The sequence below is a fragment of the Ursus arctos genome, unplaced genomic scaffold (genome assembly GCF_023065955.2).
Source record: "Ursus arctos isolate Adak ecotype North America unplaced genomic scaffold, UrsArc2.0 scaffold_14, whole genome shotgun sequence".
Lineage (NCBI taxonomy): Eukaryota > Metazoa > Chordata > Mammalia > Carnivora > Ursidae > Ursus > Ursus arctos.
The window spans coordinates 22,267,545-22,290,320 of NW_026622808.1; the positions used below are offsets into that span (position 1 = coordinate 22,267,545).

A 22,776-nucleotide genomic window follows, 5' to 3' on the forward strand; every position below is an offset into this window, starting at 1 on the left:
ACACACACACACACACTGTCACATACACAGAACACAGCACACCATGTCCTCTTTGTGTGTGTTACTTCTATGTCCTTCTCACCTCTCCCCCATCTGCTCTAACCCACTGTATAAGATATGAATGCATATACATCAAATTAACTTTCCCATAAGGAATGTAGAAATAGTACCCAGAAATTCCTATTCATACGTTCCCAGGGACAAATCATCTTAGGGATCCATTTTGGGGTGGCCACTTTCCAATCTGCACGTAAGGAAACATAAATAATTGTGTTCAATAAATGGAGAGAGAGAGAGAGGGAAAGAGAGATGGAGGGAGAAATGACATGGACATAAAGAGTAAAATGATCTAATAAGCTCAGTTGTCCTGGAGACTATGAGGAAGGAAAACTTCCATGCTGCTGGTGGCATCCAATCCTGGCTTTATCCCATTTATACCCACCCAAAATAATAAAAGAGCAAACATAAATTGTCCAAAAGACAAAAGTAGTGACATCTCTATGACATAAAACACCTTACAGACTGCACTGAACATCACAAGAGAAAAATGAGTAAAGAGAATCAACCAAAACTTCACAAAATTAGGTGTTTTTATTACCAGATAGCAGATAGCAGAAGACCTGTTTTTTTCTGTGCCTATTCCATATTTATTTGACCAATTGGTTTTTATTTGGTCCAACAGAGGATCAGGTGAACCCTTTTATTATTTTTCTTACGTGATATCTTTTTTGTTTTTTTGTTTATTTGACATTCTTGGGCTTTGGTTTTTTTTTTTTTTTTAATATTGTGTTAGTCACCATACAGTACATCCCTAGTTTTTGATGTAAAGTTCCATGATTCATTACTTGCGTATAACACTCTGCACCATGCAATACGTGCCCTCCTTTTTTTTTTAATGTTTTTTTTTATTATATTATGTTAGTCACCATACAGTACATCCCTGGTTTCTGATGCAAAGTTCGATGATTCATTAGTTGCGTATAACACCCAGTGCACCATGCAATACGTGCCCTCCTTACTACCCATCACCAGTCTATCCCATTCCATGCCCTCCTTAATACCCATCACCAGGGGGAATGGGATGGGCTTTGTGTTTTAGTCAGTTTCTTGGTAAGTCTGACAAACTCAAGTACTCACGGTCTGGTCCTTGTCCAACATGCGAAAGCCTCCCCCCACAGACTCTGTGAAATCCTAAACACCCCATGTCAATCACCTTTTTACTCTGAATATTCTTCATGTGACTTATCCAAGTCATTATCTTGTACTCACATTTATCTCACTGCTCTCTTGTCTGTCACTCTGACACAAGGACCAAAAGAGCAGGGACTTCACCTGTGCTGTTCATCTTTTTCTTTATGGGTGTGGATGTATATGCACTTACATGGAAACAAATTTAAGAAAATGAGACATTATGAAATGCATAGAATGACAGAGGAGATAAAAACAGGTTAAAGAAAGCAGTTTCAGTACAATTATATTCAACAACATTGAAGGGAGTTTAGAGAACTAACTGAAACGGGATCTACAGGAGTAGTAATTTCACAAAATCAACATGGATGAATGATAAAATTCCCCAAGACTTTGAAATAGAAGAGTAAAACATAGAATGTTCTTAGAAATTTCTGGAACACAACAGATGCCCTTTTAGTATTTGTTGAATGAATTAGGAATTAGGTCTTATTATATATGGATATTTATGTTTATTTATTTATATTTTACTCTTTTTTTATTATTAGGTTATGATAGTCACCATACAGTACATCATTAGTTTTTGATGTAGTGTTCCATGATTTTACTCTTTTTTTAAAAAAATATTTTCTTTTTTATTTAAATTCAATTAGCCAATGTATCAAATTAGTTTTTGATATAATGTTCAATGATTCATTAGTTGCTTATAACACTTAGTGCTCATTACATCATGTGCCCTCCTTGATGCCCATCACCAGGTTACCCCATTCCCCCACCCACTTCCCCTTCCACAACCCTCAGTTTGTTTCCTGGAGTCCAGAGTCTCATATAGTTTGTCTCCCTCTCTGATTTCTTCCCCCTCAGCTTTTCCTCCCTTCCCCTATTGTCCTCTGCACTATTCCTTATGTTCCACATATGAGTGAAACCATATGATAATTGTCTTTCTTTGCTTGACTTATTTTACTCAGCCTAATACCCTCTAGTTCTGTCCATATCAATGTAAATGGTAGATATTCATCTTTTCTGATGGCTGAGTAATATTCCATTTTATATGTAAACCACATTTTCTTTATCCATTCATCCGTTGAAGGACATCTCAGCTCTTTCCACATTTTGGCTATTGTGGACATTGCTGCTATGAACATAAGGGTGCAGGTCCCCCTTCTTTTCACTACATCTGTATCTTTGATGTAAATACCCAGTAGTGCAATTGCTGGATCATAGGGTAACTCTATTTTTAACATCTTGAGGAACCTCTGTACTGTTTTCCAGACTGGCTGTACCAGCCTGCATTCCCACCAACAGTGAATATATGGGTATTTAATACAACTCAAATTTGCATTTCAATTCAGTTGGAAAAGACTGGAATGTTGATGGGACTTGGCACAAATAGCTTTCTATGTGGAAGTAAGTGCAGTGGCTTCGTATCTCACACATCTCACAAAAATCTGTAGTAATCCCTCAGTTTTGGAGTAACCATTCCATTTTGGATGCACATCTAGAAACCTACATATAAAGCCCACAGGTGTGCAAACCATCATAATTAAGGCAGAAATCTTAGAAGTAAGAAGATAGATATATTTAACTAATGAAAATTTAAAAGTAGTTCATAGTCAAAAATATTTAGCTAAAAGTCATTAGAGAAACTGTGATTCATAACAATTATTTGAAATGCTGATAATTATAGATATATGTGAACATATAATAATAATAGGCAAATAAACATGGTGAGCAAATGTAGGAATCTTCGTCTGAGCCCACTAATAGTTTAAAAACTCAGAAAAAATCTCTATCACACCATCACTTAGAAAACATTCACAGGGTTGTCACATCGACTGGGGTTGGAACTTTTAAATAAATGGTAGAAGGGTACTTTCTAATTTTGTTGTCAGAATTGTGAAGTGTTAAAATGTCTTGGGGAGGCTCTGAAGACAATTACAAATATTAAAAATACAGATAATCTTTGGGGCACCCGGTTGGCTCAGTCGGTAAAGCATGGGACTCTTGAGCTTGGTGTCAAATTCAAGCCCCATGTTGGGTGTAGAGATTACTTAAAAAAATAAAATATTAAAAAAAATACAGATATTCTTTAACTCCCAATTTCTCAGTCTCTGAACTACGAATGTTCTGGGCCAGAACCTTCTCTGTGCTGGGCTGTGTCTTGTGTATTGTAGGATGTTTAGAACATCCCTGGCCTCCACGCACCCCTCCCGGAGTGACAGCCCAAAATGTCTTCATTGCTCAATGTTCCCTGGAGGCAATATCACCTCTGGTTGTGAAACATAGTTTTAACTATTTGAAGATTTTTGTAGCATTGATATAATCATAATTTAATAAGAAAAAAAGAAAGATCATCAGAAGTGTAAATGGCACAGCCACACCCTGTAATGTCATGCAGGTGCTGAAAAAATGAGTCAGCATCACACTGGTTGAGTAAAGGGACATGTAGAAGGTGTTCTTGAGTCAGAAGGACTGGGGCGGGGAGCTAGAATAAAAGATTGTGTCAGAACGTAAAGAGAACTTACGATATGCACAGGTGTCTTTTCGTACAGTCCCATTGGAAGTGCGTGAATGTGTAAGTGTGTATAACACAGAATAGCTTTAAAAGTAATGGAGCCTTTTGAAGAAAGAACAGTGAAAATGCACTGAAGTTAAGCAGAGTGGCTCAAAACGACTGTCTGAAAAGAACTTGAAAGAAGACCCAAAACCAAATTCTGAACAAAAAGATTTAAAAGAGTAATAATTTAATGAAATTGACATGTGTCCAAATACAAATAAGATTGCCAAGGACTTGGGAATAAAAGAATTTGAAAAAGTCTTTTAATGTGGAGAGAAGCAGTATCTAAAGTTTTAGTGTCGTGTCACATAAAGAGATATGGGACCAGTGTGTTTATGGAAGGTAAAGGTGATTCTTGGTGAAACGTAAAGAAGAATCCTTTCCAAGTGATGGCATTTCTATTTTAGAAATAGATCCAATCATAAAAGTCCACAGGAACAATAAGGACTACAGAGATGTGAACACTAGTTGGAAATATGTATAATGGGCAATTTGTGAACAATAAGGATGAAGAAGGACATTCACTTTATGTTTCAGAAAGCAGGTATTCACAAGTAAAGGGTATTAAGATGACATTCAGTTTTAGAAAATCAGTGGAGGAAATATATTATGACTAACTCACAGATTTTACCACAAAATTCATACACTCTCACACATTCTCTCTACACATACATAAAAAAGCAAAATAGCAAGTAGTTAAATTCGTGAAATAAACAGCAATTCTTTGGAAGAACATAATAAAAAACAGAAATAAAACAACTTCAACCCCACTATGCAAACCCCATGGACTCCCACAGACAATTTTTGACAGAGAGTGTGTGGCTAGCTAACCCTGACCATGTTCAGGCTCACAGGTACTGAGGTAGTAGGAAAGGAAGCTCATTAGCACACCCTTTTCACATAATATATTTTAAAAATTTCATGTGAACGCTCAAGGAGAGGAGGTACTGTGATACGTAGGTTTCATGTACTGCTCTTGCAGGGAAGTACCTGCGAGAATTCTTTCGTCTGGATTTTTTCCTCAGTATGGAAATATAGTCTAATATGTCCCATCTTAAAAGAGACAAGGCTTGTCCTCACTTGACTGCATATCTCTCCAGAGCTAATACTTGACTTTTCTACACTGGTTAAGTGCAAAAATCCTTGGTCTCATGTTCTTCTTTCATGCTTCCCATCCCCTGTCTAATCGGGTTTCTATTATTATCATTTAGTAGGTAAGTTTGAACCTTGCATTTCTGAGTTCAAAATTCACTTCTATTTTTAGCATCATAAATACATAAATGAATCAATCAATACATTTCTTAAGCCAGCAAACAGCCACAGCAAACTCTCAGCTCTAGATTGGGCTGGACTGGCCCTCAGGTGACCTCAGGTAAATGCTCTTGACTTTCATTCTCTTGACCTTCTCCTGCAGTCCCTACTGGGCAGTAAAACTCATCTAGATGGGGTCTCAGAGAGGAAGGTCTCTACATGGACATCAAAATACCTGTTTGATTGGTAGATGATGGAGGATGGAGCTCTGTGCCCAGACAAGAGAGCAGGAATGGGTCAGACTCCAGTGCCTCATCCGGACTCAGGACTGCACAAGAGATGACCGGGTCTTGTCCAGCCCGAGGTTGCCTGTGCTGCAGGACTGCAACAGAGGAGTATTTACAGCTGGTTCGGTCTGCTCATTAGGCACATTTCCCTCTGTTCCTCCCACCTGTAGGCACATGATTTCCCTGTGGGACACTAGTGTGGACAGAAAGGAGAGTTTTCCTGTTGAATTTCTTCCTAGGAGACCAGGTGACAAGCCAGGTGAAGTCAGTTTTTCTTACTCTTTTTCTATGACCGTCTGCCTTTCAGAGATCTCAGCTCCCAGCCCCTTATCCCACTCCTGAGTGATCATATTCTCTCTCTTTTTTTTTTGTTTTAATTTTTAAATTTAAATTCAATTAGCCAACACATAGCACATCATTTGTTTTTGATGTAATGCTCAATGAACATCTTCTCCTTTTTAAGGCTGAGGAATCTGTCTTGACTAGATCCCTTGGGTTCTTCAGAGCATTGACTTGTGATGGAGACACAAGCCCTGATATCTCTAAAAAGTTACTATTCCCTTTCTCAAAATGGATGATGTTTATTCCTTTAATATAAAACCCTGGACTCTACACTCCGTAGCTTCATGACAATTTTGCCAAAACAATTAGGAATTTCAGACTTCTGTCACAAATTCAGGGCTATGACTTAAAATATCACTATAAAATACTTGTTCAGGGGCGCCTGGGTGGCACAGCAGTTAAGCATCTGCCTTCGGCTCAGGGCGTGATCCTGGTGTTATGGGATCGAGCCCCACATCAGGCTCCTCCGCTATGAGCCTGCTTCTTCCTCTCCCACTCCCCCTGCTTGTGTTTCCTCTCTCTCTGGCTGTCTCTATCTCTGTCGAATAAAAAAATAAATAAATCTTTAAAAAATAAAAAAAATAAAATATTTGTTCAATGTAAGAGATATTTTATGCCCTATGGTCCAAGTTTAGCACCTTATAGGAGTTGCCTTATTTAATTTTTATAAAAGTTCATTCTGTGAGGAAGCACTAGTGTGAACTCCATTCCCCATGGAGAAATGGGGCTTGAAGAATTTAGTGAGCTTCTCAAAGTTATCATTGCAGAAAGGGATGGCTGCTGATTGTATTCTCTCAGGATGCTCCCAGTTTTCAACCTCTGTGCCAGTCGTCCCAACCAGAGGTGGTCCTTTCCCCTGGGCATATCTGGCACTATCTAAGAGATGCTGTTAAACACCTCCAATGAGCAGGACAGCTCCCAAAACAAGTAAACTCTGCCTCATAGGTCAAATTGAGAGTGTGAGATGATGCACTCTAGGCCAGCACTTCTCCAACATCAAAGTGCATGTGGATCACCTAGGATTCTAACTCAAATGCAAATTCTGCTTTAGCAGGTGCTGGTGGGCCCAGGAGTTCAGCATTTCTAACAAGCTCCTGAGTGACGTTGATGCTGCAGGTCATGGTCTGTGCACCACTCTTTGAGTAGCAAGGCTGTCGTCCTGTGATAGAGTAAGGTGCAGGTGGTTGTAGGTGCTCTTCACAAAAAAAAAATTGTGTTTGCATAAAATGTCGAATGACTAGTATATCCAGTCATTCTAGGGGTTGTGAGAAATTCTGTGTGTGTGTGTTTGTTTGTTTCACAAAGATAGAAATGTTTTTTGAATGCTGATACTACACCCATGGAGTAGAGAGACCTGAAGTATGGAGTATGGAGACCTGAAGGCAATTGGGACTTGCTTTATAACTTAGCTCCTTTCATGGCCTAGAAGTCAGGTCTATCTGGCTATGTGAAAAAAGATGATCCCGTAGCCATGGATTGCTTCTAACCACAGGGTACCACAGGGCAGCACAGAAAAAACCACCACACTTTGAAGTTCTTGGCTATTAAATTCAAGTGCATAAACGTGTATAGTATAGAAGGGGAATAAATAAAAGCCTTGGGGAGTGAAAGTTCTCATTCTGAAGTTCCACTTCTGCCACTAACTAGCTTTGCCTTTGAATTAATAATAACAATAATAAAAAATAAAATGTCCTGAGCAAAAAAAAGTCTTTTATTTGTATTTATTTTTTCTTTCAAGATTTTTTAAAATTTAATTTTAAATAGTTAACATATAGTGCATTATTAGTTTCAGAGGTAGAATTTAGTGATTGATCAGTTTTGTACAGCACCTAGGGCTTATTACATCAAGTGCCCTCCTTAACGCCCATCACCCAGTTACCCCATCCCCCACCTACCTCTCCTCCTGCAACCCTCAGTTTGTTTCCTAGAGTTAAGAGTCTCTTGTGGTTTTTCTCCACTCTGTTTTTATCTATTTTATTTTTCCTTCCCTTCCCGTGTTCATCTGTTTTGTTTCTAAAATTCCACATACAAGCGAAATGTGGTATTTTTCTTTCTATGACTGACTTATTTCACTTAGTATAATACCCTCTAGTTCCATCCACGTTGTTGCAAATGGCAAGGTTTCATTCGTTAATGTCTGAGTAATATTCCATTGTGATGTATACCACATCTTCTTTATCCATTCATCAGTTGATGGATGTTTGGGCTCTTTACATATTTTAGCTATTGAGGATAATGCTGTAATAAACATTGGAGTGTGTTTATTTATTTTATATAAGGACCCTTGAGTGGCCTCAAATGATATACTTTTGGAAAAGACTTTTTTTTTTTAATTTTAAAGAGAGAGAGTTTGTGGGAGCCAGGGGGAGTAAGCAGGCTCCACGTCCAGTATGATGTCTGATGCAGGGCTCAATCTCAGGACACTGAGATCATGACCCGAGCCCAAATCAAGAGGCAGATGTTTAACTGTCTAGGCCACCAAGGTACCCGGCAAAAGACTTTCTAGTAGGCAGAATAAGAGCCTCCTGAAGTCATCCACATTCCAATCCCTAGAAACTTTGACTATGTTTTATATATATATATATATATATAGAGAGAGAGAGAGAGAGAGAGAGAGAAAGAGAGAGAGAGAGAGAGGTTTAAGGTAGCAAATGGAATAAGGCTGCTAACCATCTGAACTTTAAGATTGGCCAAGATTATGCATTTGGAACTAATGTAATCATCATGGTCCTCTGAATGTGGGCGAGGAAGGCAGAATAGTTGGATCAGAGAGATGTGAAGATGGCACATTGCTGCCTTTGAAGATGAAGAAGGGCAATGAGCCAAAGAATGCTTGTTGTCACTAGAAACTACAATAGACAAGAGAGCAGAGTTTTTCTTGGAGCATCCAGAAGGACCCAGGACCTGCAGACAGCTTCATTTTAGCCCATTGAGACTTATTTCAGCCTTCTGAACTCCAAAATTGTAGGAGCATAAATTTGTTTCTTGAAGCCTCTAGTTACAGCAGAAATAAGAATGAAATACACGTATTTATCCAATAAAATTGTTTTGGAGGAAAGCAAATTTTGGTCTCCGAATTAATTCATTTCTCTTCTCTTGGGTAAGGACATTTTGTATTGAAATTCAAGCTTAAATGGAAGGAAAAAAAAAAAAACAAAGTAGATTCAATTTGAGCTTCTGCTCCATTGCTTAAGTGGAATAGAAAAAGTGAATTCCCCATTGCTAACATATAAATGTGATTTTATTTATTTATTTATTTATTTATTCATTTATTTATTTAATAAGTAATCTCTATGTCCAATGTGGGGTTTGAATTTTCTACCCTGAGGTTAAGAGTTGCATGCTCCACTGACTGAGCCAGTTAGGGGTCCTGTGACTTCAGTTTTAAATATAAATTCTGACTTTGAGCCCTTTGTGCATTAACATTAGAAAAAGTAATTCATTACTAAAACTAAGTTCATGGGGCGACTGAGTGGTGAAGTGGGTTAAGCATCAGACTCTTGGTTTTGGCTCAGATCATGATCTCAGGTGGTGGGATTGCGCCCCACATAGGGCTTTGTGCAGCAGGGAGTCTACTTGAAGTTCTTTCTCCCTCTCCCTCTGCCCCTCCCACTAGAGCTTTCTCTCTCTCTAAAATAAAGAAATCTTTCAAAAATTAAATTACGTTTGCCCATTCTACCTTAAGTCTTTCTGTCTAAATTTCTACATCCTTTTAATTTCATGCTAATTTAAATATTCACTCTTTTGATTTCTATCCTCTCCAAATTTCTTTCAAATTTCCTTTCAACATAAAAGATGGGATTACTGAGTGTGTGTTGTTCATACATGTGTAAGAGTGTATTTGTATGAAATAATGTACAAATGCACACATACATATATGTACATTTGCTCCTTACCCATGAAAGACTTAATAGACAGCAACTATTTCCAAACACTGTATTTATTCCTAACAACATCCACCTGAATTAGGCTTATTATCCCACATCACCATCAGAAATAAGAAAACAGAGGTTTCTGGTTTATTACAGTTTTTACAATTCCATAACAAAATCTTAAAACTTTTGTGCATGTTATATGCAAATAATGAATCATGGAACATTGCATCAAAAACTGGGGATGTACTCTATGGTGCCTGATATAACAAAACAAAAATTACTTAAAAAAATAAAAATAAAGTAATTGTTAGAGACAAGAAAAAAAACTTTGGTGCACTTTCTTGACATATATATAAATGGACTGTTGCAATATGCACTATTAATTTTTGTATGATCAGAAAATTTTGTGTTTTAAATCTGTTTAGTTTATTGTATGTCATTGTATTTCAAGAAATTGTTTAAAAGAAAAAATCTGTTATAATTAATGAATGCAGCAGGACATAAAGTCAATATATAAAAATCGATTGCATCTCTATACACTAATAACAAATAATCAGAAAGAGAAATTAAGGAAACAATCCCATTTACCACTGCAACAACAGGAATAAAATACCTAATAATAAATTTAACCAAGGAGACAAAACACCTGTACACTGAAAACTATCAGATGTTTCTGGAAAAAATTTGAAGATGACACAAAGAAATGGGAAGATATGCCATGCTTGTTGATTGGAGGAATGAATACTATTAAAATGCCCATACTACCCAAAGAAATATGTGGATTCAGTGCAATCCCCATCAAAATTCCAGTGGCATTTTTTACAGAAATAGAACAAACACTCCTACAACATTTATGGAATCACAAAGACCCCAAATAGACAAAACAATCACAGAAAGAAGAACAAAGCTAGAGGCATCATACTCCTTGATTTCAAAGTATATCACAAAGGAGAGGAGTTAAGATGGCGGAGGAGTAGGGGACCCCTTTTTCAGCCGGTCCCCTGAGTCGAGCTGGATAGGTACCAGACCAGCCTAAATAACCACGGAATCAGCCTGAGACGCAGGATGATGCATCTGGATCTCTACAAATGAACATCTCCAGCGCTGAGTATTGAGGTACGAAGAGGGGAGCTGTAAACCGTGCATGGATATCGGAAGATAAACGGAAGGGGTAGGGAGCCACCGCGTTTGGGCGCCGGGAAGCGGCAGCCACCTGCACGGGGGAGCGGGCGGACTCACAGAGGGCACCCGCGAGAGAGCGGACTGAGACCGGTGAGCCGTGAACGCGCGCGCCACCAGACATCTCCCGGAACACTGGAATCCCCGTGTGCTCAGGGGATCCAGACTGAGACCGGAAGCTCCCGGAGCGCGCGCGGGGCGGCTGGCGGCTGGCGGGCCACCTGCACGGGGGAGCGGGCGGACTCGCGGTCGGCACCCGCGAAACAGCAGACTGAGACCCTGAACCGGTTGCGCGCGCCACCAGGCTTCTCACGGAATTCCGGAATCCCCGTGTGCTCAGGGGATCCAGACTGAGACCGGAAGCTCCCGGAGCACGCGCGGGGCGGCTGGCGGCTGGCGGGCCACCTGCACGGGGGAGCGGGCGGACTCGCGGTCGGCACCCGCGAAACAGCAGACTGAGACCCTGAACCGGGTGCGCGCGCCACCAGGCTTCTCACGGAACTCCGGAATGGAGGTGTGCTCACCGGGCATAGACTGAGACCGGGAGACCCGGGAGCCTGCGGGGCGGCCGGTGGCTGGCGGCATTAGAAACACAAAGGACAGAGACTGGGCGGCCGGTGGCTGGCGGCATTAGAAACACAAAGGACAGAGACGCGCCGGCCCTGGAAGTGAGGGCAGGGACGCCGGGTGTGGGGCGCACATCCCGGGACGCTGCAGGGTTGAGCAGCACCAACAGTAACAGAGTTAAAGTGGCCAGAACATCAGTGGAGAACAGGCCGCAATCCCTCTGTTCTGCGACAATGCAGCCTCTGCTGCTCTGACCCTCAGAAGAGGCATAGCCAGCCGCCAGGGAAAGCCGCCAGAGAACAAAAGCCTGGAAATACCGGCTCAGAGAGTGCCCATCCCCATCCTCCCTCGCAGGGAACATGGAGACTCTAACCAAACAGGGTTGCCTGAGTATTGGCGCGGCAGGCCCCTCCCCCAGAACACAGAAGGCAGGCTGAAAAATCAAGAAGCCCACAACCCAGGCGCCTGCGTGGCGCAGTCATTGAGCTCCTGTCTCCGGCTTAGGGCGTGATCCCAGCGTTCCGGAAAGGAGTCCCTCATCGGGCTCCTCTGCTGGGAGCCTGCTTCTTCCTCTCTCACTCCCCTGCTTCTGTTTCGTTCTTGCTGACTGTATGTCTCCCTCTCTCAGATAAGTAAATAAATAAAATCTTTAAAGAAGAAGCCCACATCTCTAAGATCCCTATAAAACAAGGGGCATGGCCTGGGACCCAGTCAATAATTTTGGGCTCTGGAAACCCCGCAACCTCTCTTCATCAGAATGACAAGAAGGAGAAGCCCCCCCCCAGCAAAGAAAAGACAGTGAGTCAGTGGCCTCTGCCACAGAAGTAACGGATATGGATGTAACCAAATTATCAGAAATGGAATTCAGAGTAACAATGGTCAAGATAATGAGTAGACTTGAAAAAAGTATTCAGGAAAATATTACTGAGAATATAGAATCCCTAAGGGCGGAAATGAGAGCGAATTTGACAGAAATTAAAAATTCTATGAGCCAAATGCAGGCAAAACTAGAGGCTCTGACGGCCAGGGTCACGGAAGCGGAGGAAAGGGTTAGTGAATTGGAGGATGGGTTAATAGAGGAAAAAATAAAAATAGAAGATGGTCTTAAAAAAATCCACGCCCACGAATGTTGGCTACGGGAGATTACTGACTCAACGAAACGATCCAATGTTAGAATCATCGGCATCCCCGAGGGGGTGGAGAAAAACAGAGGCCTAGAAGAGATATTTGAACAAATTGTAGCTGAAAACTTCCCTAATCTAGCAAGGGAAACAAAAATTCGTGTGCAAGAGGCAGAGAGGACCCCTCCCAAGCTCAACCATGACAGACCTACACCACGTCACGTCATAGTGCATTTCGCAAATATGAGATCCAAGGATACAGTATTGAAAGCAGCCAGGGCAAAGAAATTTCTCACGTACCAAGGCAAAGGCATCAGAATTACGTCAGACCTGTCTACACAGACCTGGAATGAGAGAAAGGGTTGGGGGAGCATTTTTAAAGCTCTTTCAGAGAAAAACATGCAGCCAAGGATCCTTTATCCAGCAAGGCTGTCATTCAGAATTGATGGAGAAATAAAGACATTTCAGAATCGACAGTCACTAGCCAATTTCGTAACCACGAAACCAGCCCTACAGGAGGTATTACGGGGGGTTCTATAAAAGTAAAAAGGCCCCAAGAGTGATACAGAACAGAAAGTCACAGCCAATACAAACAAAGACTTTACTGACAACATGGCAGAATTAAAAGCATATCTCTCAGTACTCAGCCTTAACATTAATGGTTTAAATTCTTGCTTTAAACTCCACAGGGTTGCAGATTGGATAAAAAGAAATGACCCATCCATTTGCTGTCTACAAGAGACTCATTTCGAACCCAAAGATGCATTCAGACTGAGAGTAAGGGGATGGAGTACCATCTTTCACGCAAATGGACCTCAAAAGAAAGCTGGGGTAGCAATTCTCATATCAGATAAATTGGATTTTAAACTACAGACTATAGTTAGAGACGCAGAAGGGCACTATATTATTCTTAAAGTAAGTATTCAACAAGTGGATATGACAATTATAAATATATATGCCCCCAACAGGGGAGCAGCAAGATACACAAGCCAACTCTTAACCAGAATAAAGAGACATATAGATAAAAATACATTAATAGTAGGGGACCTCAACACTCCACTCTCAGAAATAGACAGAACACCCTAGCAAAAACTAAGCAAAGAATCAAAGGCTTTGAATGCCATACTCGACGAGTTGGACCTCTTAGATATATATAGAACACTACACCCCAGAAGCAAAGAATACTCATTCTATTCTAATGCCCATGGAACATTCTCAAGAATAGACCATGTTCTGGGACACAAAACAGGTCTCAGCCGATACCAAAAGATTGAAATTATCCCCTGCATATTCTCAGACCACAACGCTCTGAAATTGGAACTCAACCACAAGGAAAAATTTGGAAGAAACTCAAACACTTGGAGACTAAGAACCATCCTGCTCAGGATTGACTCGATAAACCAGGAAATCAAAAATCAAATTAAACAATTTATGGAGACCAATGAGAATGAAAATACAACAGTCCAAAACCTATGGGATACTGCAAAGGCAGTCCTAAGGGGGAAATACATAGCCATCCAAGCCTCACTCAAAAGAATAGAAAAATCTAAAATGCAGTTTTTATATTCTCACCTCAAGAAGCTGGAAAAGCAAGAGGGACAGGCCTCATCCACGCACGAGGAAGCAGTTGACCAAAATTAAAGCTGAAATCAATCAAGCAGAAACCAGAAGTACAGTAGAGCAGATCAACAGGACTAGAAGCTGGTTCTTGGAGAGAATCAATAAAATTGACAGACCACTGGCAAGACTTATCCAAAAGAAAAGAGAAAGGACCCAGATTATTAAAATTATGAATGAAAAAGGAGAGGTCACGACGAACACCATGGAAATTGGAAGGATTATTAGAAATTTTTATCAACAGCTATATGCCAATAAACTAAGCAATCTGGAAGAGATGGAATCCTTCCTGGAAACCTATAAACTACCAAGATTGAAACAGGAAGAAATTGATTTCTTAAACAGGCCAATTAATTATGAAGAAATTGAGTCAGTGATAAACAACCTTCCAAAGAACAAAACTCCAGACCCGGACGGTTTTCCTGGGGAATTCTACCAAACATTCAAAGAAGAAATAATACCTATTCTCCTAAAGCTATTTCAAAAAATAGAAACAGAAGGAAAGCTACCAAACTCATTCTATGAGGCCAATATTACCTTGATCCCCAAACCAGGCAAAGACCCCCTCAAAAAGGAGAATTACAGACCGATTTCCCTAATGAATATGGACGCCAAAATCCTCAACAAGATACTTGCTAATAGAATCCAACAGTTCATTAAAAGGATTATCCACCACGATCAAGTGGGATTCATACCTGGGATGCAAGCGTGGTTCAATATTCGCAAATCAATCAGCGTGATACATCATATCAACAAGAAAAGACTCAAGAACCATATGATCCTCTCAATCGATGCCGAAAAAGCATTTGACAAAATACAGCATCCTTTCCTGATTAAAACGCTTCAGAGTGTAGGAATAGAAGGTACATTTCTCAATCTTATAAAAGCCATCTATGAAAAGCCTACTGCAAATATTATTCTCAATGGGGAAAAGCTGGAAGCCTTTCCCTTAAGATCAGGAACACGACAAGGATGCCCACTCTCGCCACTATTATTCAACATAGTACTAGAAGTCCTTGCAACAGCAATCAGACAACAAAAAGGGATCAAAGGTATTCAAATCGGCAAAGAAGAAGTCAAAATGTCTCTCTTCGCAGACGACATGATACTCTATACGGAAAACCCAAAAGAAGCCACTCCCAAACTATTAGAAGTTATAGAGCAATTCAGTAACGTGGCGGGATACAAAATCAATGCTCAGAAATCAGTTGCATTTCTGTACACGAATAACGAGAATGAAGAAAGAGAAATCAGGGAATCCATCCCATTTACCATAGCACCAAAAACCATACATTACCTTGGAATTAACTTAACCAGAGACGTAAAGGACCTTTATTCTAGAAACTATAAATCACTCTTAAAAGACATTGAGGAAGACATAAAAAGATGGAAAGATATTCCATGCTCATGGATCGGAAGAATTAACATAGTTAAAATGTCCATGCTACCCAGAGCAATCTACACTTTCAATGCTATCCCGATCAAAATACCGAGAACGTTTTTCAAAGAACTGGAACAAATAGTCCTTAAATTTGTATGGAACCAGAAAAGACCCCGAATCTCCAAGGAACTGTTGAAAAGGAAAAACAAAGCTGGGGGCATCACAATGCCGGATTTTGAGCTGTACTACAAAGCTGTGATCACAAAGACAGCATGGTACTGGCACAAAAACAGACACATAGACCAATGGAACAGAATAGAGAGCCCAGAAATGGACCCTCAGCTCTTTGGGCAACTAATATTTGATAAAGCAGGAAAAAACATCCGGTGGGAAAAAGACAGTCTCTTCAATAAATGGTGCTGGGAAAATTGGACAGCTACATGCAAAAGAATGAAACTTGACCACTATCTCACACCATACACAAAAATAAACTCCAAATGGATGAAAGACCTCGATTGTGAGACAGGAATCCATCAAAATTCTAGAGGAGAACATAGGCAGCAACCTCTACGACATCGGCCAAAGCAACCTTTTTCATGACACATCCCCAAAGGCAAGAGAAACAAAAGATAAAATGAATTTATGGGACTTCATCAAGATTAAAAGTTTCTGCACAGCCAAGGAAACAGTCAGAAAAACTAAGAGGCAGCCCACGGAATGGGAGAAGATATTTGCAAATGACACTACAGATAAAGGACTGGTATCCAAGATCTACAAAGAACTTCTCAAACTCAATACACGAGAAACAAATAAATCAAAAAAATGGGCAGAAGATATGAACAGACACTTTTCCAATGAAGACATACAAATGGCTAACAGACACATGAAAAAATGTTCAAAATCATTAGCCATCAAGGAAATTCAAATCAAAACCACACTGAGATACCACCTTACGCCAGTTAGAATGGCAAAAATAGACAAGGCAAGAAACAACAATTGTTGGAGAGGATGTGGAGAAAGGGGATCCCTCCTACATTGTTGGTGGGAATGCAAGTTGGTACAGCCACTCTGGAAAACCGTGTGGAGGTCCCTTAAAAAGTTAAAAATGGAGCTACCCTATGATCCAGCCATTGCACTACTGGGTGTTTACCCCAAAGATACAGACGTAGTGAAGAGAAGGGCCATATGCACCCCAATGTTCATAGCAGCAATGTCCACAATAGCTAAATCGTGGAAGGAGCCGAGATGCCCTTCAACAGATGACTGGATTAAGAAGTTGTGGTCCATATATACAATGGAATATTACTCAGCAATCAGAAAGAATGAGTTCTCAACATTTGCTACAACATGGACGGCACTGGAGGAGATAATGCTTAGTGAAATAAGTCAAGCAGAGAAAGACAACTATCATATGATTTCTCTCATCTATGGAACATAAGAACTAGAATGATCAGTAGGGGAAGAAAGGGATAAAGAAAGGGGGGGTAATCAGAAGGGGGAATGAAACATGAGAGACTATGGACTATGAGAAACAAACTGAGGGCTACAGAGGGGAGGGGGGTGGGGGAATGGGATAGACCGGTGATGGGTAGTAAGGAGGGCACATATTGCATGGTGCACTGGGTGTTATACACAACTAATGAATCATTGAGCCTTACATCGAAAACCGGGGATGTACTGTATGGTGACTAACATAATATAATAAAAAATCATTTTTTAAAAAAATAAATAAAAAAATAAATAAAAAAGTATATCACAAAGCCATGGTAATCAAAACAGTATGATAATGACATAAAAAACATACAGATCAATGGAACGGAATAGAGAACCCAGGAATAAACCCAAAGATATGTGGTTAATTAGCTTACAACAAAGGAGGCAAGAATATACAACAAGGAAAGAATGGTGTCTTCAATAAATGGTATTGAGTAAACTGGACAGCCATATGCAAAAGAATGAAACAGGACTACTATCTTATACCATAGGCAAAAATTAACTCAAAATGGATTAAAGGCTTGAATGTAGGACCCGAAGCCATAAAACTCCTAGAAGAAAACATTGGTCTTGGCAATGAGTTTTAGAATTTGACACCAAAAGCAAGGGAACAAAAGCAAAAATAAACAGTTCTACCTCAAACTAAAAACTTCTGCACACCAAAGGAAACCAACAACAAAAGGAAAAGTCAACTTCCTGAATGGCAGAGAATATTTGCACATCATGTATCTGATAAGTGGTAAATATTCCAAATATATAAAGAACTCATACAACTCAATAGCAACAAACAAACAAACAAATGATCTGACTAAACAATGGACAGATGATCTGAATAGAAGTTTTGCCAAAGACATACAGATGGCCAACAAGTGCATGAAAAGATGCTCAACGTCAGTACTCACCAGGGAAAATCAGAACCACAATGAGATATCACCTCACGCCTCTTGGAATGGTCCAAAAGATAAGAAACAGCAAGTGTTGGTGGGATGTGGAGAAAAGGGAACCCTGTGCATTGTTGGTGAAAATGGAAATTGCAGCCACTGTGGAAACAGTGTGGAAGTTTCTTGACACATTAAAAATAGAACCACCATATGATACAGAATTCTACTTGTAAGCATTTATCTGAAGAAAACAAAAACCCATATTCAAAAAGGTATGCACACCTCCATTTCATGGCAGCGTAATTACAATAGTCAAAACATGGAAACAACCTAGATTTTCATCAGCGGATGAATGGATAAAGAAAGTGTGCTGCACTGGGTGATGTATGGAAGTGTTGAATCCCTACATTGTACACCTGAAAGTAATGTAACATCGTATGTTCACTATACTGGAATTAAAATAAAATAAAAAAGAAATTGTGCCATATATATATATATATACATACATATTTATATATATGTATATATTTATACACACACATATGTAATGGTATATAATTTAGCCATACTAATGAATGAAATCTTGGCATTTGTGACAGAATGGGTGGCCTTGAAGGCATTGTGCTCAGTGAAATAAGTCAGGCAAAGAGACACAAATACCATATGATCTCACTTATATGTGGGATCTTAAAAACAAGACAAAACCAAACCAAACCAAGCTTGTGGATATGCAGAACAGATGGGCAGTGGTCTGAGCTAGGGTGTGGGGAGTGGGTGAAATGGGCAAAAGTGACAAAAGCTGCAAATTTCCAGTTATAAAATGAGTAAGTCAAAGGGTTGTCATGTCCAGCATGGTGACTATAGCCAACAAAACTGTGTTGTAGATTTGGAAGTAGCTAGGAGAGGGGAGCTTCACAACTGTCATCATGAAAGAAGTTCATAACTGTATATTGTGATGGATTTAACTGAACTTACTCTGATCAGTTTGCAATATATACAAATACTGAACCATTCCATTGTACACCTGAAATTAATGCAACGTGATGTCAGTTATATGTTAACATCAACAACAACAACAATAATAGTGACAAGGGACAGTTCATTGATAACATTGGCGCAGGGCTAAGTCACAAGTATCGTGGGCCCAGGTGAGTGTCGCAGGCGTTCTTAGCCTATAGCATCGCTATCCATTGGCTGAGGTTAAAAGGGATGATGACATAGTCTACGTCATCAGAAGAGCACTCAAGGAATAAAAAAGAATGACAACAGACCCAACATGAAAACTGTGATTTCACATTTTCCTCTACGATGAAATTACATAAATGTCCTTAGATGCCAAGTGTAGTTTTATCCGTATGAGTAATACAACTCATGATTATTCCTTCAGGAAGACTAGGGAAATTTTACTTGGCATGACATATGTCATTTGAAAAGAAATCATTTTTAAGAAATCAAAGTGGTCTTGTAAATGATACAGAAATTTTCAAATATTTCTGAATCAAGGTTGGGAAAAACTGTGGGAATGTATGAAAATGGACAAAGGGAAAAACAGTATGTATATCAGACAGTGCAGAAAGCTTAGTCAATGGAGTTTTTTGAAATTGTATGGAGAAGTTGAATTCTTTTTTTAAAATTTTATTTTATTTAAATTCAATTTAGTTAACATATAGTGTATTAGTAGTTTCAGAGGTAGAGTTCAGTGATTCATCAGTTGCATAGAACACCCAGTGTTCATTACATCACGTGCCTTCCTTAATGCCCATCACCGAGTTACCCCATCCCCTCACCCATCTCTGTTCCAGCAACTCTCAGTGTCTCCTATAGTTAAGAGTCTCTCATGGATTGTCTCCCTCTCTGATTTCATCTTATTTTATTTTTCTCTCCCTTCCCCTATGATCCTCCATTCTGTTTCTTAAATTCTACATGTGAGTGAAATCATATAATAATTGTCTTTAGTGAAGCTGAATGTAAGAAATGGAAGTTTCTGGAAATACATAGGAGCAGATTCTATTTCATAGTGATCAAAGAGTAGTTTTACACAAAAGATTTACAGCAGCCGTGTTTTGGTTTTGAACAGGAAAGGAGGGCGCCTGGGTGGCTCAGTTGGTTAAGCATCTGCCTTTGGCTCAGGTCATGCTTCTAGGGTGCTGGGGTTGAGCTTGCATCAGGCTCCTTGCTCAGCAGGAAGTCCGCTTCTCCCTTTCCCTCTCCCCATCTCCCCACCCCCCGCTTTTGTGCTCTCTCTCTCCCTCTCTCTATCAAATAAATGAATAAAATATTTTTAAAAAGAAAAGGAATGGAAACTTTATTATTATTATAGAAACCTAACATAGACAGGAGAGGGAAGGAATCTACACATAGATGAAATTAATAGTAGGCAGTAAATGAGAATAAGGCAGTTACATTAAACCCAGTGCTTACAACATACAATCTCATCAGCTGGGGAAGGCCCTGGAAACAGCCAGACCGTAGTCCTGATTGAGAGGCCTGGGCGGAGCCCAGGTGAGCAACTGACCATCTTCATAAGGGCCACATTCATAGGGTAAATAATAAGGTTTGAAATTAAACATCTGCATTGCCTATGTGCCATTTGGAACAAGCTGCGATTCCATGTTATTATGTTTCTGTATTTTCAAAAAGCCTGGGTTATGTGTGTCTGCCTCCTCTCCTGGATTGTATTTCGGGGGATCAGTCCGGACTGGAGGAGGAGGAGGCAAGAGACAAGATTTGTAGCTCTTGGCATCAAGACCAGAAGGCTCAGATCTGACCTGGAGACCAGATAGTATATTTAGACAACTAGGCTCCCAAGGTTATTCCCACAGCAGGAGTCTCACAAACAACATTCCTTAGCCTGCCTATGTACATGCAGGTCCAGGTGGTCCGTTATGTGGGACAAGCCACAAACGCATGTATCCATACAGAACACATAGCTTTGAACCCTGCAATCAAGGTCACTTCTTCACCACTAGGACAAGTGTGCCTTTTATAGCTGCCCTCCTGGAGAATCTTATCAGAGCCCCTTTTATGTCTCTGTTCCTCAGGCTGTAGATGAAGGGGTTCAGCATGGGGGTGACCACCGTGTACATCACTGAGGCCACTGCACTTGCGTGGGAGCTCTGGATAGCAGCAGAGCTCAGGTACACTCCCAGGACTGTGCAATAAAATAAGGAGACAACTGAGAGGTGAGATGCACAGGTGGAAAATGCTTTATACTTGCCCTGAGCTGATGATATTCTATGTATGGAGGAAATAATCTTTGAGTAAGAGTAAAGGATCCCGGCAAGGGGACCACCAGCCAGCAGCACAGTGGAAACATACAACACTGTGTCATTAAGAAAGATATCAGAACAGGCAAGTTGGATCATCTGATGGAGTTCACAGAAAAAGTGGGGGATTTCCACCTCTGAACAGAAGGAAAGCTGCAACAACATTAAGCTCTGTAACAAGGAATTCAGGACACTCATGATCCAGGACACCAGAACCAGCAGTCCACAGAGGTGGGGGTTCATGATGACCGTGTAGTGCAGGGGGTGACAGATGGCCACGAAGCGATCATAGGCCATCACAGCCAGGAGAAAGTCATCCCAGCCTGCAAAGAGTGTGGAAAAATAGGTCTGGCTGATGCATCCTGGATAGGTTATAACATTTTTCTGTGTCTGTATATTCACCAGCATCTTTGGGATGATGGTAGAGATGACACAGATGTCTAGAAAGGACAGGTTGGCCAGGAAGAAGTACATGGGGGTGTGGAGGTGGGAGTCAGAGCTGACGGCCAGGATGATGAGCAGGTTTCCACACACAGTGATCAGGTACATGGAGAGGAAAAGCCCAAATAGGAGGGGCTGCAGGTCTGGATCATTTGATAATCCCAGAAGAAGAAATCTTGAAATTTGGGTGTCATTGCCTGGTCCCATGTGGTTGTTGTGATGACTAGAAGTTAGGAAAAAATGATTAATTTTAACACAGTTGGGTATTAGTAACATGGCAGAAATGCTATAATTACCAATGACGTGGGGAAAAATAAGCAGACATGAAGGAAAGTGGATGGGGTATTATTTTTTCTGGAAGATCTGGAAGACCTAAAACAAGGTGACAGTTGAAGAGAGATCTCAGGGAAGACTGCACAGGAGACAGGAGATTATCTGGGTACATGTGTGTCCTTCAGGAGAAAGAGCCAGTGAAAAGGCCCTGAGAAAGGTACCTGTTTTGGACAGATATCCAGAACTCACAATGGAGCCATTGTTGTCAGGACAGCAGCAAGAGGGAGAGTGATGAGAAGTGGTGTCAGGGAATGTTGAGGAATGAGGTGGCCTCCCCACTGCAGGTGAGACGTCAAGACACAGGGAGTCCTTCATTCACATGGTGTTCCTTGCACTTCATTAATTTGTGTCCAAGGAATCCTGTCAATAGAAATGGATCCCTTCCTTATTTCCAGGTGTTGGTTAACATCCTGGTGTCTGTATTTTAAGGGTCCCATATTGGCACACTATGGACTCCTGGGGCCCTGTGACTGGCAGGCTCTTCACACCTCCAGCTACAATATTTAGGAAAGAAATGTACTAGTTATGCTCTCAACATCAAATTATCATTACCCTAATGAATATAGAAAAATACACAAATTCCAGTTGGTAAGACTCCCATGAACTTGGAACTTGGTGCTCCATTTTAATATGAACATTTTGTCCTGCATTTAGAGAAGTATAAAAAACTCAGAAGGAAGAGAAAAGGAACAGAGGGGAGAAAGTTCTTGTAAGCCCTGATGGTCCCTGATAGATCGTGATGACAAGAAACGTTCCCTGATTCTGGCTGCATTCCAATGCTAGGTATATCCCTTCAATGCCCAAAATACCTAATAAAACAGCAAAAACCAATTTCTCCAAAAGAGAGAAGAGTGATGTATTTATGATATCAGGTCACCTTAATGTACGAACATCTGCTAGAAATATGAGCAAAAAGGACTAAATCCACAACTGACCAAAGGAAATACACGATGTGCAAAAATAGCAGGGATTTACCAAGATGAAATGGTAAAAGAC

General features: G+C 40.4%; 1 protein-coding gene across 1 annotated transcript; it reads right to left on the bottom strand.

Moving 5' to 3' along the window:
• Positions 1-20,691: 20,691 nt before the first annotated feature.
• LOC125283806 (olfactory receptor 7A5-like) lies at positions 20,692-21,654 on the bottom strand. The gene has a single exon (XM_048227235.2). The coding sequence runs from the start codon at positions 21,652-21,654 to the stop codon at positions 20,692-20,694; it is 963 nt and encodes a 320-aa protein (XP_048083192.2).
• Positions 21,655-22,776: the final 1,122 nt, after the last annotated feature.